Here is a 19,447-nt window from a genome sequence, read left to right as displayed (position 1 = left end):
TGACCCTTCTTTTTCAAGACCTCTGCAATCCGCCCTGGCATGCTGTCAATTAACTTCTGGGCCACATCCTGACTGATGGCAGCCCATTCTTGCATAATCAATGTTTGAAGTTTGTCAGAATTTGTGGGGTTTTGTTTGTCCACCTGCCTCTTGAGGATTGACCACAGGTTCTCAATGGGATTAAGGTCTGGGGAGTTTCCTGGCCATGGACCCAAAATATCGATGTTTTGTTCCCTGAGCCACTTAGTTATCACTTTTGCCTTATGGCAAGGTGCTCCATCGTGCTGGAAAAGGCATTGTTCATCACCAAACTGTTCCTGGATGGTTAGGAGAAGTTGCTCTCGGATAATGTGTTGGTACCATTCTTTATTCATGGCTGTGTTCTTAGGCAAAATTGTGAGTGAGCCCACTCCCTTGGCTGAAAAGCAATCCCACACATGAATGATCTCAGGATGCTTTACTGTTGGCATGACACAGGACTGATGGTAGCGCTCACCTTGTCTTCTCCGGACAAGCTTTTTTCCGGATGCCCCAAACAATCGGAAAGGGGATTCAGAGAAAATGACTTTAGCCCAGTCCTCAGCAGTCCAATCCCTGTCCCTTTGGCAGAATATCAGTCTGTCCCTGATGTTTTTCCTGGAGAGAAATGGCTTCTTTGCTGCCCTTCTTGACATCAGGCCATCCTCCAAAAGTCTCCGCCTCACTGTGCGTGCAGATACACTCACACCTGCCTGCTGCCATTCCTGAGAAAGCTCTGTACTGGTGGTTCCCCGATCCCGCAGCTGAATCAACTTTAGGAGACGGTCCTGGCGCTTACTGAGCTTTTTTGGGCGCCCTGAAGCCTTCTTCACAACAATTGAACCGCTCTCCTTGAAGTTCTTGATGCACCAATACATTTTTGATTTAGGTGCAATCTTACTGGCAGCAATATCCTTGCCTGTGAAGCCCTTTTTGTGCAAAGCATTGATGACGGCATGTGTTTCCTTGCAGGTAACCATGGTTGACAGAGGAAGAACAATGATTCCAAGCACCACCCTCCTTTTGAAGCTTCCAGTCTGTTATTCGAACTCAATCAGCATGACAGAGTGATTTCCAGCCTTGTCCTCGTCTACACTCACAGCTGTGTTAACGAGAGAATCACTGACATGATGTCAGCTGGTCCTTTTGTGGCAGGGCTGAAATGCAGTGGAAATGTTTTTGGGGGATTCAGTTCATTTGCATGGCAAAGAGGGACTTTGCAATTAATTGCAATACATCTGATCACTCTTCATAACATTCTGGAGTATATGCAAATTGCCATCATACAAACTGAGGCAGCAGACTGTGAAAATTAATATTTGTGTCATTCTCAAAACTTTTGGCCACGACTGTACTATGTGTTTGAAAGAGGAGCATTCAAACTAACCACCACACTGTTAACCCCCATTCACAGCAGTCATACAGTTTAGTATCACCTATCATTGCCAAATTGAGTCTACTCCTTAGTGCCGTGAAAGCCAAAACACAGCGGAAGCACTGTGCAATAGCAAAGATTACAGTGCAGCAGAGCAAGGTAGCTCACAGTTCCTGCTATTACCTGTGTTATTTAGGCCAAACAACAGGGGGCATGATATCGCAAAGGACAGAACCCACACCACCGAGATCATAACAGTGACTCGTCGTCTGGAGCTGTAGCGCGTGTTGTACAGCATGGGCATGGCGACTGCTGTGTATCTGTTGTGGAAGGAAGCAGATGGGAGGAAAGACGAGGGAAAAACACAGTAGGAATAGACAAACTGGCTTCTCTACTGCGCAGACTACACGTGGAGTGACAGACTACATCTTTCTCTATCTTCTCTTAGTAGGGACATCTGGGATGTATGGGTAGAAAAAAAGGTGGGTAAACACAGTAAACGCAAAAAAAACGCTAATTTAGCATAACAGGTAATGCTATTCAGGAAATAAAACGGTGCCTAAGGTGCATTAACCCTTGTGCATTAAATGTGTTTATATGAAATAACCCTCCACTACATCCCTGGTAGGGAACCTTATCAATTAACCTCTAGCCTGCTGTGTGACCTTATTAGTGAGTTAGTTGACATCCTTAGGAAGTAGAAATTCTCTAACAGACATACTTTACTGATTTCATTGTAATTTGGTTTGGAACCTTTAAGGTACGAAGCCGAAGGCGACTTAATAAGCACTTAAAGCTATAATCCTTAGTTGCTACATACATTTTTGGACTTAGAAATGAATGATATAAAGCACCAGTCAAAAGTTTGGACACACCTACTCATTTAAGGGTTTTTCTTTATTTTGACAATTTTTTACATTGTAGAATAATGGCGAAGAAATCAAAACTATGAATTAACACATATGTAATCATGTAGTCACCCAAAAAATGTTAAACAAATGAACAAATATTTTAGATTTTAGATTCTTCAAAGTAGCCACCCTTTGCCTTGATGACAGCTTTGCACACTCTTGGCATTCTCTCAACCAGCTTCATAAGGAATCCAACAGTCTTGAAGGAGTTCCCACATATGCTGAGCACTTGTTGGCGGCTTTTTCTTCACTCTGCGGTCTAACTCATCCCAAACCATCTCAATTGGGTTGAGGTCGGGTGATTGTGGAGGCCAGGTCATCTAATGCAGCACTCCATCACTCTCCTTATTGGTCAAATAGCCCTTACACAGCTTGGAGGAGTGTTGGGTAATTGTTCTGTTGAAAAACAAATGATAGTCCCACTAAGCGCAAACCAGAAGGGATGGCGTATCGCTGCAGAATGCTGTGGTAGCCATGCTGGTTAAGTCTGCCTTGAATTGTAAATAAATCACAGATAGTGTCACCAGCAAAGCACTGCCACAGCATCACACCTCCTCCTCCATGCATCACGGTGGGAACCACACATGTGAAGATCATCCGTTCACCTACTCTGCGTCTCACAAAGACATAGCTGTTGGAACCAAAAATCTCAAATTTGGACTCATCAGACCAAAGGACAGATTTCCACCGGTCGAATGTCCATTGCTCGTGTTTCTTGGCTCAAGCAAGTCTCTTCTTCTTATTGGTGTCCTTTAGTAGTGGTTTCATTGCAGCAATTGCAGCAAGGCCTGATTCATACTGTCTCCTCTGAACAGTTGATGTTGAGATGTGTCTGTTACTTGAACTCTGTGAAGCATTTATTTGGGCTGCAATCTGAGGTGCAGTTAACTCTAATGAACTTTTCCTCTGCAGCAGAGGTAACTCTGGGTCTTCCTTTCCTGTGGCAGTCCTCATGAGAGCCAGTTTCATCATGATGGTTTTTGCGACTGCACTTGGATTGGATTGACTGACCTTCATGTCTTAAAGTAATGATGGACTGTAATTTCTCTTTGCTTATTTGAGCTGTTCTTGCCATAATATGGACTGGGTCTTTTACCAAATAGGGCTATCTTCTGTATACTGACTGGCTCAAACGCACTAAGAAGGAAAGAAATTCCAAAACAAATATTTTTATTTGTTTAACTCTGCTTTGGTTACTAGATGATTCCATATGTGGTATTTCATAGTTTTGATGTCTTCACTATTTACCAAATAGGGCTATCTTCTGTATATCACCCCTACCTTGTCACAACACAACTGATTGGCTCAAACGCATTAAGAAGGAAAGAAATTCCACAAATTAACTTAAGGCACACCTGTTAGTTGAAATGGATTCCAGGTGACTACCTCATGAAGCTGGTTGAGATAATGCCAAGAGTGTGCAAAGTTGTCATCAAGGCAAAGGTTGGCTACTTTGAAGAATCTCAAATATATAATATATTTTCATATGTTTAACACTTTTTTGGTTATTACATTTTGTGTTATTTCATAGTTCTGATATCTTCGATATTATTCTACAATGTAGAAAATGTAAATAGTAAAGAAAAACCTTGGAATAAGTAGGTCTGTCCAAACTTTTGACTGGTACTGTACATAATAACCATTGATTCTTGAAAAATATAACTTATAAATGCCTTATGAGCTTAGTTCCATTATTGTACCCCATCAGAATCCCAAATTAGCTTGTTTTACTGCACTGTTTGTAAACAATGTAACTATAAACACCATATAGCTAAAAACACGGTAAAACTGTACATTTGATATCATGGAGGGTACAGTCCTTTCATCCATAGCTCTGTCTATGAATTTGAGACTGGTTATTGTTTCAATTAAGGACTCTAGCTTTATGGGTACTCTTTATTCAATAGTACAGATCACATGACTATCACAGGACTAATTGTTAATCACAGGACTATATACCCTCTTACTCTAAAATAAAGTATCTGTAGTATAAACAACTCCAAGATTTTCTGCACACATACTGAATGTGCAGACATTTTGTATTCAAATACAAATTACTTCAATAAATATTTAAATCAACTCTGAGTTATGTATTCACATAACCAAGGAGGTGTTCTGAACATGCATTTGAGTGACACGAAAATCAGTGAAGTGGAAAATCATTTAAAATGAAAAGTGGCGTACTCCATAGTCCATAAATAATGGCATTGGTATTCAATAGAAAGTACCAGCTGGGTTATGCAAGTAGGCCTTTTAGGCCCAGAGTCCAATGAATTTGCTTAAAGATTTTCACTGCAAATCCACAATGGCACCTGCCTCCAGCCAAGATTCAACAATTTCAAGAGCACTTACCGATCAATGCTGATGGCACAGAGATTGAGGATGCTTGCAGTGCACATCATGACATCTAGGGTGACAAAGATGTCACAGTGGATTTTACTAAACCTCCACTCTCCCACCACCTGAAAGGAAGATGTTCCAACATTTAGAGACAACAGAACAATTTGTTTTATCCCCCTCAAGCACTGACTCAAACACAGACTGTTTTACAGTTGCAGTTCAGTCAGATATTAAAAAGCACACCTTTCATGTTCCTGAATAAATGTTCTTATCTTTCCAGCTGTTCTCATGAATCTTCCAATGCCTGCTCCATTCACCATCAAACAATTCTAAAAACCTGTTTTCGCTTTGTCATTACTCGGTATTGTGTGTAGATTGATGAGGGGAAAAAAACGATTTAATCAATTTTAGAATAAGGCTGTAACGTAACAAAATGTGGAAAAAGTCAAGGGGTCTGAATACCTTCTGAATGCACTGTATTTACAGTATATACACACTGAGTGTATGCTGATCTTTCCATGACAGACTGACCTGGTGAATCCAGGTGAGAATTATGATCTGTTATTGATGTCCCTTGTTAAATCAACTTCAAATCAGTGTAGATGAAGGGGAGGAGACAGGTTAAAGAAGGATTTTTAAGCCTTGAGATAATTGAAACATGGATTGTGTACATGTGCCATTCAGATGGTGAATGGTTAAGATAAAATATTTAAGTGCCTTTGAACGGGGTATGGTAGTAGGTGTCAGGCACACTGGTTTGAGTACGTCAAGAACTGCAACGCTACTGGGTTTTTGACGCTTAACAGTTTCCAGTGTGTATAAAGAATGGTCCACCACCCAATGGACATTCAGCCAATGGCAGCCCAGTTGTCGAAAATGTGTCATTGATTAAAAAGGACAAAGGAGACAGACACAAATTGTGCAGAGCAACAGAGGGGCTACAGTTAGTCAACTAACAGTCAAGAACAACATTGCTGCCCAAAGACCAATAAAAGAAAGCACAATTCGTTGTACATTGACACAAATGGGTTATGGCAGCCGATAACCTGACAGACTTCCACTTCTTTCAGCAAAAAATACAAGACTCTGCGGTTGCAGTGGGCTCAGGAACGAAAACACGGGAGAATATCGAAAAACATTGCCTGGTCTGATGAATCTCGGTTCCTGCTGTTTCACGCAGATGGGAGGACTAGGGTATGGAGAAAACCACGAGTACATGTATCCATCACGCAAGGGGTCAACATTGCAGGCTGGTGGTGGTGGTGTGAGGTGTGTTTTTATGGCACACATTTGGGCCCCTTGATAAAAGTGGAGCAATGTTTGAATGCCACGGGATATCTGAACAACATTGCCATCGGGTGCATCCCTTCAAGGCAGTGAGGATTGTCCAGAAATGGTTCCACAAATATGACAGTGAATTTAGCTTATTGCAGTGGCCTGCCCAGTCACCAGATCTCAATTCAATTGCATCTGTGGGATGAGATGGAACAAGCTATCCACTACTAGCCAACTTGACAACTGTGGGAAGCATTAGAGTCAACATGGTCCAGCATCCCTGTGGAACGCTTTTGACACCTTGTAGAGTCCATGCCCCGACAAATTGAGTCTGTTCTGAGGGAAAAAGGGGGAATTGCAAATCAAAATTAGGAAGGTGTTCCTAGTGTTTAGTATACTCAGTGTATATTACCTCAGTGGCAAGTTTATTAGGTACAGCCAACTAGTACTGGGTCAGATCCCCTTTTGCCTCCAGAAGTTATCACTTTTTCTATTTATTCCTTATGTTATTTTTATTGATATATATATATATATATATATATATATATATATATATATATACATATTTGTATTTTTTCTACCATTTCTATTTTTTTATTATTATTGTTGGGGAGGTCCCGTAAGTAAGCATTTCTCTGTTGTTTACGTAGCACGCGACAAATACAATTCAATTTGAACAGCCTTAATTCTTCGGAGCATGGATTGATTCTATTTTCCATCATTTCTCAATGGTATCAAGGGACCTAACGTGTGCCAGGAAAACATTCCCCACACCATTACACAACCAGCATGTACCATTGGCATCAGGCAGTATGGTGCCATGGACTCATGCTGCCTACGCCAAATCCTGACTCTGCAATCAGCATGACGCACAGGAACTGGGATTTGTCAGAACAGGCAATGTTTTTCCACTCCTCAATTGTCCAGTGTTGGTGATCTCGTGCCCACTGGAGCCCGGTGTGGTCGTCTGCTGTAATAGCATATCTGTGACAAGGACCGACGAGTTGTGCATTCCGAGATGCCGTTCTGCACACCACTGTTGTATTGAGCCGTTATTCGCCTGTCTGCGGCCAGCCTGTTAGCCTGCACGATTCTTGCCATTCTCCTTCAACCTCAACGAGCTGTTTTCGGCCCATAGGACTGCCGCTGACTGGATGTTTTCTGTTTGTTGCACCATTGTTGATAAACCCTAGACATTGTTGTGTGTGAAAAGCCAAGGAGTCTGGCCGTTTCTGAGATACTGGAACCGGCGCAGCAGGCACAGACGATCATACAGTCCCACGCTCAATGTCTCTTAGGTCACTCGTTTTGCCCATTCTAAAGTTCAATCGAACAGTAACAGAATGCCTTGATGTGTGTCTGCCTGCTTTATATAGCAAGCAAACCGTTGCGAACGGGGTGGTGTACCTAATAAACTGGCCACTGAGTGAACGTATGCACACACACAACTGGTCAAAAGTTTTAGAACGCCAACTCATTCAAGGGTTTTTCTTTATTTTTACTATTTTCTACATTGTAGAATAATATTAAAGGCATCAAAACATATGGAATCATGTAGTAACCAAAACAAGTATTTTATATTTGAGGTTATTCAAATAGCCACCCTTTGTCTTGATGACAGCTTTGCACACTTGGAATTCTCTCAACCAGCTTCACATGGAAGGCTTTTCCAATAGTCTTGAAGGAGTTCCCACATATGCTGAGCACTTGTTGGGTGCTTTTCCTTCACACTTTTTTGGTTACTACATGATTCCATATGTGTTATTTCATAGTTTGATGTCTTCACTATTATTCTACAACGTAGAAAGTATGAAAAATAAAGAAAAACCCTTGAATGAGTAGGTGTTCTAAAACTTTTGACCGGTAGAGTGTGTGATATATATATAATATATATATATATATATATCACACACTCTACCGGTCAAAAGTTTTAGAACCCCTCCCTTTAAGTCTTGGAAGACTTTCTCCGTCTCCTCGGTCCACGTCAGCGGGCAGACGGCTCCTGGACAGATATACATATTATTATATATATTGTAGCAGGCTCAATAATGCACCAGTAGAACAACTAGAATGCAAATGGGGAGTTTATTAGGGATTTTTGTACACTGGGGAAAAGGGGTGAATTTAACTATTTCACAGTACACAAACCGGTCTCGTTGTCCGTTCCGTTCTCCAGGGGTAATCCTAAAACTCGGATCCTCAGCCAATCCTGTTCGGTACATAAGGGGGGTAAACAGACAGTCCAGGTCACAACGGGTAAACACACAGATATTGCTCTCTCTTCTCCCACTCTTCATCACGCACGCTTTGCTCTCCATTCTCTTCCCCTTTGTGCAGGCTGCTTCCTATTTTATCCCCCAAGCACTCCCTGGCTTAATGATCCACAGTCTCGCCTCGTGGGGCAGGAAGTCCATATAAGACTCGGGCGTGGAGCCAGCGGGCTGCAAGATATCTCCCTTCAATAATCACTCCCCTCACCTCTCCCTGCCGTCTGCCCCACACACACCCCAGCTCCGACCGGGAGGGAGGGGCGGTCCAGCTCCCTAGAGCATCCCTTCTGGAGAGGGCATCGGCATTTCCTTGGGCTGCACCTTATCTGTGGATGACAGAGAAAGCAAAGGGCTGTAAGGATAGGAACCAGCGGGTGACCCGGGCGTTACTGTCCTTATTCCGTGACATCCAAACCAGTGGTGCATGGTCCGTTATGAGGGTGAAGTGCCGTCCCAGTAAGTAATACTTCAGCGTTTCCAGCGCCCACTTGATCACTAGATATTCTTTCGCCACAGTGGAATATCTTTGTTCCCACGGCAACAGCTTCCGGCTAATGTACATGACTGGGTGTTCCTCACCTTCTTGTAGCTGTGACAGGACGGCACCCACCCGTTTCGGACACATCGGGCTGTACCACCAGTGGTTTGGAGAAGTCCAGGGTCACCAGCACGGGTCCAGAACATAGTTCTCCATTTAAGTCCTGGAAGACTTTCTCCGTCTCCTCGGTCCACGTCAGTTGAGCGGGCAGACGGCTCCTGGACAGATCTGTCAGGGGGCTGGCTAGGGAGGCAAAGTGGGGAATAAATCTCCGGTAGTAACTAGTCAACAACACAAACGTGCGTAGCTGCTTCTTGGTGAGGGGGCGGCGCTAGTCCCGAATCGCCTCCACTTTCTTCACCTGAGGTTTGACACATCCCCTCGCGATCGTGTACCCCAGGTACTCAGCCTCCCGCAGGCCGAGCCGACATTTCTTTCGGTTTGCTGTTAGCCCCGCCTCCCGTAAGGCCTGCAGTACCGCGCTCACCTGTTTTAGATGTGTCTCCCACGGATCACAATATTGTCAATGTATGCCGCCGCGTACTCCCGATGGGGTTGGAGAACCCAGTCCATCAACCTCTGGAAGGTGGCCGGGGCCCCGTGCAACCCAAAGGGCAGCTTCTTGTAATGGAACAGCCCATCCGGGGTGGCGAAAGCAGTTTTCTCCAGTGTCTCGGGAGTTAAGGGCACCTGCCAATAACCCTTCGTCAGGTTGAGCGTGCTGATAAATCAGGCGGTCCCTAGCCGTTCGATTAATTCATCAACTCGGGGCATGGGGTAGGTGTCGAACTTTGAGATTTCATTTACCTTTCTAAAATCATTACAGAAGCGAATGGTGCAGTCTGGTTTCGGCACCAACACTATGGGGCTGCACCACTCACTATGCGACTCTTCGATTATATCAGCTTTCAACATTGTTTTTACCTCGGTCCTGACAGCCTCTCTCGTTGCTTCCGGTATGCGATAAGGTCTGCGGTAAGGTTTTCCCGGGTTCGGTGATGATGCTGTGTCAGATCGGTATGTCCTGATTAACTGGAGAACACATCCTGGTTTTGGCCGACCAACTCCTTCAGCTCCTGCTTCTGTGCTTGGCTCAGCTGCTCCTCAGTGGCACATCTGCCCGGCTTGGTCTCTGTGGTAACCTTCTTCGGGGGAAATAGAGTAGAGTGCATCACGTGTGCATCACACTCCATTTCTTTAGCAAATTCACATGGTAAATCTGGGTTAAAACTTCTTAAGGCTAGGGGGCAGTATTTTGACGTAACCTAAGTAAACTGACCAAAGTAAGCGTGCCCAAAGTAAACTCCCTGTTACTCAGGCCCAGAAGCGAAGATATGCATATAATTGGTAGATTGGATAGAAAACACTCAAGTTTTTAAAACTTTTAAAATAATGTCTGTGAGTAAAACAGAACTGATTTGGCAGGCGAAACCCAGAGGACAAACCCTCCAGGGATTTTTTTTTTTAGGTCATAGGATTTCCCAATGGTTTTCTATGGGAAACCCTATTTATGAGGAACCTGGTTGCAGTTCCTATGGCTTCCATTAGATGTCAACAGTCTTGAGAAATTGGTTGATGTTTTCCTTTTGAGAAATGAAGAAGTAGTGCTATTCATTCCATGTGTCACTCTGAAGGTCCCTACTATTTTGGTGCGCGTGAACAGGAAAGCGCTTCGTGTTATTTTTCTTCGGTATTGGAAACAGATTATCCCGTCTTAAATTTTATCGATTATTTACATTTTAGGATACCTGAGGTTGGATTAGGAACATTGTTTGAAATGTTTGGACCAAGTTTACAGGTAACTTATTAGATACTTTGTAGGCATGTTGGGCGAGTTGAAACCGGTATATTTCTGAATCAAACGGCCCAAATAAATGGACATCTTTGGGACATAAAGAAGGACATTATCGAACAAAAGGACAATTTGTGATGTTTCTGGGATATTTTGGAGTGCCAACAGAAGAAGATCTTCAAAGGTAAGGCATTAATTATATCGCCATTTCGGACTTTTGTGGCGCACCTGCCTGGTTGAAATATGTTTTGCATGGTTTTGTATGCGGGGCGCTGTCCTCAGATAATCGCATGGTGTGCTTTCGCCGTAAAGCCTTTCTGAAATCTGACACAGCGGCTGGATTAACAAGAAGTTAAGCTTTATTTCGATGTTTTACACTTATATTTTCGTGAATGTTGAATATTGATAGTCCTGTAGTTTGAATTTGGCGCTCTGCAATTTCACTGGATGTTGTCAAATCGATCCCGCTAAAGGGATTGGCGCGTGAAGGGATCACTAAGAGGTTAAATGCCTAAGTCCCGGCTGTCTGACCCTATAGTTAACTTCACCCACCTTCTCAATGACTTTGTATGGCCCATTCCATCGGTCCAAAAACGTACATTCTGAGGTGGGGAACAACACTTTGTCTCCTGGCTGGAAGTCCCTTCGTTGTGCTCCTCTGATGTACACCTGCGCTTGGGCCTCCTGCATGTGTTTCTGTACCAGGGGCCACAGGGTTGCCATGTGGTCTCTCAAGTCTTCCACGTGCTCCACCAAAAGCGTGCCTTGATCCTGTCTAAGGTCTTCTACACTCATAGGTGAGCCCCAAGAAGGTTGGATTGCGCCAACTGCAGGACAGATGGTACAAAGGGACGGGGCACCAACAACAACTCCATACATTCGTCATTCTTCTTCACGACCTGACATAGCAACTTTTTCTTTATAGAAAAATGGGGAATTGCCTCGTTGGGGCAGGAAGTCCATATAAGGCTCGGGGGTGGAGCCAGCGGGCTGCAACATATTTCCCTTTAATAACCACTCCCCTCACCCCTGTTCAAGCCACAAATATATATATATTTTAAGACACATGACCTTTGCAATCATATACCTATGTGAGAGTGGATTCTCGGCCATCACTAGCATGAAAACTAAATACAGGCACAGACTGTGTGTGGAAAATGATTTAAGACTGAGACTCTCTCCAATACAACCCAACATTGCAGAGTTATGTGCATCCTTTCAAGCATACCCTTCTCATTAACCTGTGGTGAGTTATTCACAATTTCCCGATGAACTAATAAGGTTTTATATGTAAGATGGTTAAATAAAGAGCAAATACAGTGGGGAGAACAAGTATTTGATACACTGCCGATTTTGCAGGTTTTCCTACTTACAAAGCATGTAGAGGTCTGTAATTCTTATCATAGGTACACTTCAACTATGAGAGACGGAATCTAAAACAAAAATCCAGAAAATCACATTGTATGATTTTTAAGTAATTAATTTGCATTTTATTGCATGACATAAGTATTTGATACATCAGAAAAGCAGAACTTAATATTTGGTACAGAAACCTTTGTTTGCAATTACAGAGATCATACGTTTCCTGTAGTTCTTGACTAGGTTTGCACACACTGCAGCAGGGATTTTGGCCCACTCCTCCCTACAGATCTTCTCCAGATCCTTCAGGTTTCGGGGCTGTCGCTGGGCAATACGGACTTTCAGCTCCATCCAAAGATTTTCTATTGGGTTCAGGTCTGGAGACTGGCTAGGCCACTCCAGGACCTTGAGATGCTTCTTACGGAGCCACTCCTTAGTTGCCATGGCTGTGTGCTTCGTGTCGTTGTCATGCTGGAAGACCCAGCCACGACCCATCTTCAATGCTCTTACTGAGGGAAGGAGGTTGTTGGCCAAGATCTCGCGATACATGGCCCCATCCATCCTCCCCTCAATACGGTGCAGTCGTCCTGTCCCCTTTGCAGAAAAGCATCCCCAAAGAATGATGTTTCCACCTCCATGCTTCACGGTTGGGATGGTGTTCTTGGGGTTGTACTCATACTTCTTCTTCCTCCAAACACGGCGAGTGGAGTTAGACCAAAAAGCTCTATTTTTGTCTCATCAGACCACATGACCTTCTCCCATTCCTCCTCTGGATCATCCAGATGGTCATTGGCAAACTTCAGACAGGCCTGGACATGCACTGGCTTAAGCAGGGGGACCTTGCGTGCGCTGCAGGATTTTAATCCATGACGGCGTAGTGTGTTACTAATGGTTTTCTTTGAGACTGTGGTCCCAGCTCTCTTCAGGTCATTGACCAGGTCCTGCCGTGTAGTTCTGGGCTGATCCCTCACCTTCCTCATGATCATTGATGCCCCACGAGGTGAAATCTTGCATGGAGCCCCAGACCGAGGGTGATTGACCGTCATCTTGAACTTCTTCCATTTTCTAATAATTGCGCCAACAGTTGTTTCCTTCTCACCAAGCTGCTTGCCTATTGTCCTGTAGCCCATCCCAGCCTTGTGCAGGTCTACAATTTTATCCCTGATGTCCTTACACAGCTCTCTGGTCTTGGCCATTGTGGAGAGGTTGGAATCTGTTTGATTGTGTGTGGACAGGTGTCTTTTATACAGGTAACGAGTTCAAACAGGTGCAGTTAATACAGGTAATGAGTGGAGAACAGGAGGGCTTCTTAAAGATAAACTAACAGGTCTGTGAGAGCCGGAATTCTTACTGGTTGGTAGGTGATCAAATACTTCTGTCATGCAATAAAATGCAAATTAATTACTTAAAAATCATACAATGTGATTTTCTGGATTTTTGTTTTAGATTCCATCTCTCACAGTTGAAGTGTACCTATGATAAAAATTACAGACCTCTACATGCTTTGTAAGTAGGAAAACCTGCAAAATCGGCAGTGTATCAAATACTTGTTCTCCCCACTGTATATTGATTATTTGTACATTATTATTTGTGCCCTGATTATTATTTGAGCCCTTTGTCACTTCCCACCAGCCGGGTTGTGACAAAAACTCACACTCATTCTTATGTTTAATAAATGTATTGTATAGTGTGTGTGTGGCAGGCTTACAATGATGGCAAAAAACAACATTTGAGAGTGCGCTGACCCTTGCACCAGAGGGGGTAGGCAGCTGGAGGTTGAATGTTTGAAGGGGTACGGGACTATAACAAATTTGGGAACCACTGTTCTAGACGATTCGGTGCATTGAACTTTGTGGCAACAGTTTGGGGAAGGCCCATTCCTGTTTCAGCATGACAATGCCCCCGTGCACAAAGCAAGGTCCATACAGAAATGGTTGGTGTGGAAGAACTTGACTGGCCTGCATAGAGCCCTGACATCAACCACATTGAACACCTTTGGGATGAATTGGAACGCCAAGTTCCAGGCCTAATCACAAAACCTCACTAATGCTTCCATTCAGCCACAAGAGCAAGTCCCCACCGCAATGTTCCAACATCTAGTGGAAAGCCTTCCCCTAAAAAAGTGGAGGCTGTTATAGCAGCAAAAGCAGGGACCAACTCCATATTAATGCCCATGGTTTTGGAATGAGATGTTCGACGAGCAGGTGTCCGCATACTTTTGGTCATGACCGAGAGAGAGAGAGAGATTTTAATAACGAGTAGCCGATGCTTCTACTTCATTCCCAAGAGCCTGATGAACCCATTCGTATTCACAAACCACCTCCACTCTCTACATGAACAGGTCTGCCATGGTCTAGCTACTAGCTAATATCCCTGCTTGACTGACAGTGCGCTTCGAAGCCTGCCCATCGTTGCAGATCCTAAGCCTTTCCCCTGCACCACTACTGCTTTGCTTCTCACTCAATCATATTGGAGTCGTCAAGCTCAGCGATATCTGCATCTCACCTTTTTTCTTTTTTTTTAAACAGCCAGAACTGCGAAGCCGCTCTCACGGAGACCTGTCTGATTAATCTCTGTCCTGAGGCAGTGTGTTATTAATTATGCCAAGCTCAGGCTTGAAGAGGGTTATGTCTTTGCTCCTGGTTGTCAGTCTGCAGCCCTGCCAGTGATTAAAGAATGATCTGACAAACCTAATGAGAGACTCTTTCTACCAGGCTCCACAAATCAGCCTACTAACACACCTCCCTAACTGGTGGGAATGGAGGTCATTCTGAACACCCATAGACATCATGGTCAGGGCTTATTGGAAACATAGATCTACCTTCACCATGATATAAGTGATGCTGGAAAATGCTGGATTGATTTGGCCGAGGACTGCCCCTGACGTCGGTGACATCGTAAAATAAAACGCAGCGAGAAATCCAATTGCTATGTTAATGTCGACTGCGGCCCGATACATATTTTCTGATTTAGTCCGGATGTTTTGTTTTTCTCATTTTGCGTGGGGATTGTACACTAGATATCGCGCTCTCTCATAAATGTCAACATTTCGTTTGCTATCTGCACAGACACTTTGTTTAACATACGGGGAGGCTGGCAGGAAGGAAAGAGGCTAAGCTCTTTCCCAGCTGCTCATCAAAGCCAATAAACATCGGAAGACCTAAGGTCATCTAGCATATGTCAAGAAGAGGCTCTTAATATACCACATTTGGCATGGTCGAACTAAGGCGTAACATATTCATAATTAATGCAAATGTAGCATTTAGCGAGAAAGGGCAACAGTGCTCCTGCAGCAGACTGTGACCAACACATTACCACAGCTTGTTGTTAAACTAGGAAGATCAATTAACCTGAACAAGATCTCAGCAAGATGAAAACAAATAGACAACGGTCACGCAGCAAATTACAATGTTCTCCCGGGAGAGGGACGATAATCCAAAACACGGCATTGTAATAACAAAAGATCAACGTGTTTATTTTCGTTGTGTCGAAGCATAATCCTACATGACATCTCTTTTCTCTGCTAGAAATCAAACGTTTCATGACTGTGAATCATCCCAAAAAATCCACCCGTTTCACTTAAGGGCAGTGCTTATTCTCATGCTAACAATAAGCCCTTGTAATGTTGCCAAGCTGCAGCCTACTGCATACAATTGAGAGGCCCATTTGAAGGGAGCTGAGGGTCACTGTGGAAAGGTTGTGTAACGAGTTAGCCTACTGTATGTGGCATTTCTCAACTTTTAGTCAGATGTAGCCTAGCGGTTTAGAGCGTTGGGACAGTAACCAAAAGGTCGCTGGTTTGAATCGCCGAGCCAACTACATGAAAAATCTGTCAATGTGCCCTTGAGCAAGGCACTTAACCCTGATTGCTCCTGTAAATTGCTCTGGATAAGAGCATCTGCAAAATGACAGATTTTTAAATGTAAGTAGACCAGAGGAGAATTATTGGGGATTTCTTGGATGCTCGAGCAAGAGATCAAGTCACAGTTTTTCTCCAGAGCACACGACAGACTATAATTTTAGAGTGTAACTTGATAGCCCTGGTAATCAGGAGGCAGGCTCATTGACACACACATAGGAGGATTATTTTTCTGCAGTCTTGGATAGCCTCTCACGTCACTGGCCAAAGACCACGGTAAGAAATGACATCCTAACACAGCGAGGTAAGCCAAGGAGTTTTTCCTCCGAAACCTGTACTACTTCCTGCTCTCAATTGATTTGCTGGAATGAGGTTATTGTATTGCTGCCCAAGGCTACCGTTCTGCTGTTTTACGTCGCAAATGTCACTGGGCATTGATTCAACCTTACGTGGTTTACACAGCACACACCTAGATCACACAAGACAGTTTTAAAAGTCACATCACAAAATAATACATAATAATTCACCAATGTTGTCTAACCTAGCTATAGCTGGGAAATGAGTACATACACTACCATTCAAAAGTTTGGGGTCACTTAGAAATGTCCTTGTTTTTGACAGAAAAGCAAATTTTCTGTCCATTAAAATAACATCAAATTGATCAGAAATACATTGCTAATGTTGTAAATGACTATTGTAGCTGGAAACGGCAGATTTTTTAATGGAATATCTACATAGGCCCATTATCAGCAGCCATCACGTTGTGTTATCCTTTTAAAATTATAAACTTGGATTAGCTAATTGATCATTAGAAAACCCTTTTGCAATTATGTTAGCACAGCTGAAAACTGTTGTTCTGATTAAAGAAGCAATACAACTGGCCTTCTTTAGACTAGGTGAGTATCTGGAGCATCAGCATTTGTGGGTTCGATTACAGGTTCAAAATGGCCAGAAACAAAGACCTTTCTTCTGAAACTCGTCAGTCTATTCTTGTTCTGAGAAATGAAGGCCATTCCATGCGAGAAATTGCCAAGAAACTGAAGATCCCGTACAGCGCTGTGTACTACTCCCTTCACAGAACAGCGCAAACGGGCTCTAACCAGAATAGAAAGAGGAGTGGGAGGCCCCGGTGCACAACAGAGCAAGAGGACAAGTACACATTTACAAATTATCTTTGAAAGACAGGGTCCTGAAAAAGGGACGTTTCTTTTTTTGCTGAGTTTAGATAGCTTTGTAGGTACAGTGCCATTTATTTTCATGATGTGAATTTATTAATTTCCTCACTTTGCTCAAACTTAATCGTCTGACCTCCTGTATACAGTAGACATTTGATCAACATTACAGCCTATTTGCTACAGTGATAACTTTTTATTGAGTGACTGATTAAACTGTGAGTTATAATATGCAATGCTATTTCCCACAATTTAATGCTGATGCCATCTTAATTCGTATCTATTAAATTCCATAACTACATTGGATGGAACCATAATTACTTACATATTTTCTTGTTGACAGGGAAACATTTTTGATGGATTTAAACTTTAATATTTTATTGCGTGGTAAATTGGCATCATAAAACGCGATAACATTTATGCATTTTTTGAAAACGGCAGAGCTATTATTCCTCATGCACTTTTAAGCCACGCAGAACATTTTATTTGTAATATTTAAACGTGTTTATTACTCATTTAGTTAAAATGAACATCTTTAACCAGTTATGTGGAGAAGATACACAATGAAAACAGACACACATTGCATTCACATTGTTCCAGCAATGGTATTTGTTGCCTTTGTCCTTTCTGTTTGTGTAATGCTCATTGCTTCAATGACAGACACCTTGGGAAAGCTGTTGTATTACCAGACCTTTAATAAAGGAGCACTGTGAACGTATTCTTTTCAGATCAACAATGTGGCCCTAAAGGTTTGTTTTCATTTTGGAGGACTGAGGAGGAGGGTCAATGCAAGGGCAAAATCAAAGAGGAAAGGGTAAAAGGAACCCTGATTGGCATAAGCGTAATCAAACAACCTCTTGTTTATGTGCGCGTTTGTTTTGCTTCAGCTATGTACGCAATTTGCCGTGCAACCTCATGGGAAAGAATACTCCACTGCACATTTAAGCCTTTAGCCAATGACAAATGTGCATGAGTGTACAGGAAGCCTACCTCCAGCAACCACAGGGTAAAAAACAAAACTGTATCTTTAGCATCAAGCCTTTCTGCCAATGACAGAGCATGCGTGGGTGTGTAGGTAACCTACCTCCAGATAGACCACCCAGGGCATAACCAAGGTGGCCACCAGCAGGTCAGCCACGGCCAGGCTGACGATCAGGTAATTGGTGGTGGACTGGAGGGTCTTCTCCTTGGACACGGCCATGCACACCAACACATTGCCAAAGACGATGACGAGGATGAGCAGCGTCAGGAGCATGGCATAGTAATTGTACGGGTGCTTCTGCCCACTCTCCGTGTCATTGAAGCTCCCGTTCCCATTGTCCCAGAAACTCTCATTGTAGGCATACTGTGTGAGGACATCCATTAGCTGTGAGTGACGAAGGCCGAGAACGGGCCCTGAAATGGACACAAAGAAAAAGAGAGAGAATTTACATATTCAGCTTTAATTACAAGAGCTGTGTGTGTGTGTGCTAAAATACATCATTGGTGATTGCGCATTTACTTGATTGTCTTCATCTCTCTCTACGCGTGTGTGCATTTTTTTGTGCGTACATGTGCGTGCATTCGTGTCTGTGTGAATGCACGCATCTGTGTGTACGATGGTGTGCGCCGTACATGAGGAACTTTCTTTCGACTCAGCAGCCGAGAGGTTGGCTCTGGGATTCTATCCCCCTCTCTCTCTCTCTCTCTCTCTCTCTCTCTCCCCCTTCCTCACGTGCTCCCGCCTACCTGAAAACATTGCACCGGGGACCCAGGCCTGTGCCTTTACCCTGCAGATGCCCTGTGCTGTCTGATCTCATTTATTTGCCCGCTCCAATTCTTTATTTATGAGAGATTGTTCTCACTGCTGTCCTGAAAGCTTGTGTTTGAACTGGTTGTCCTTGCAGTACTCACTGGGGCAGTAGCAGCATCCAGCCTTATCCCTGCAGCGCATCATGTACGCTTATTCCAAGATGAGAGATAGTAGCAACGGCTAGCTATCTCCCAATCGCATACACAGTTTCAGATACACGTGGAGCTCAGGGTGTGCTATGAAGTTGAAGTCAGGGTGCTACTCCTGAAGGTCGTACAGATAAAACTAGTGGATTGTGTCAAGATATAACCAGATATTCAGGCCATGGTCCACTAGGAGCTAAAATGAATAAGCCAAGCCAGATATGCCCATTGATTGACAATCCATGGATTTACAGAATTATTTTTAAAAACACAGGCTGAAAACCATAGAGATGCAATATCATACGTTCTATTGAATTCTATTGCTGATAACCTTTATAAGAAACACACGTTACACAATATCCTATTATCTCCCTGTCTGCCAGCTCACGGAGGGGCTTTTAGTGTCTTCTCTCCGGCATCGTTTGACATCAAATGACTCCATATCCAATCATAAGCTGACCGCATAACCTTGACCTACATCATCCATGAGCGGGTGACCTGCCATGAAGTGCTGACCTGGATGAACACTCAACGACCCCAGTCTAGCCACAAGCATCCATACGCCCTGCATAGCCTGCTATGTCTTACACCATAGCAGCACAG

At 43.5% G+C, this 19,447-nt stretch overlaps 1 protein-coding gene across 1 annotated transcript in view; it reads right to left on the bottom strand.

Moving 5' to 3' along the window:
- The window catches only part of LOC139549259 (D(2)-like dopamine receptor), a 50,443-nt gene that overhangs the window by 9,928 nt on the left and 21,068 nt on the right, over positions 1–19,447 (bottom strand). Inside the window, exons 2-4 of the mRNA XM_071359518.1 lie at positions 17,994–18,304; positions 4,657–4,766; positions 1,577–1,713 (exon numbers count right to left, since the gene is read on the bottom strand). Coding sequence (XP_071215619.1) covers positions 1,577–1,713; positions 4,657–4,766; positions 17,994–18,272 — 526 coding nt within the window. The 5' untranslated portion in view covers positions 18,273–18,304. The remainder of the gene's footprint in view (positions 1–1,576; positions 1,714–4,656; positions 4,767–17,993; positions 18,305–19,447) is intronic.

Source organism: Salvelinus alpinus, chromosome 22, assembly GCF_045679555.1.
Source record: "Salvelinus alpinus chromosome 22, SLU_Salpinus.1, whole genome shotgun sequence".
In the NCBI taxonomy this organism is placed as follows: Eukaryota; Metazoa; Chordata; class Actinopteri; order Salmoniformes; family Salmonidae; genus Salvelinus; species Salvelinus alpinus.
Note: the sequence above shows the minus strand (reverse complement) of the source record. Positions and strands in the feature narration are given on the sequence as shown.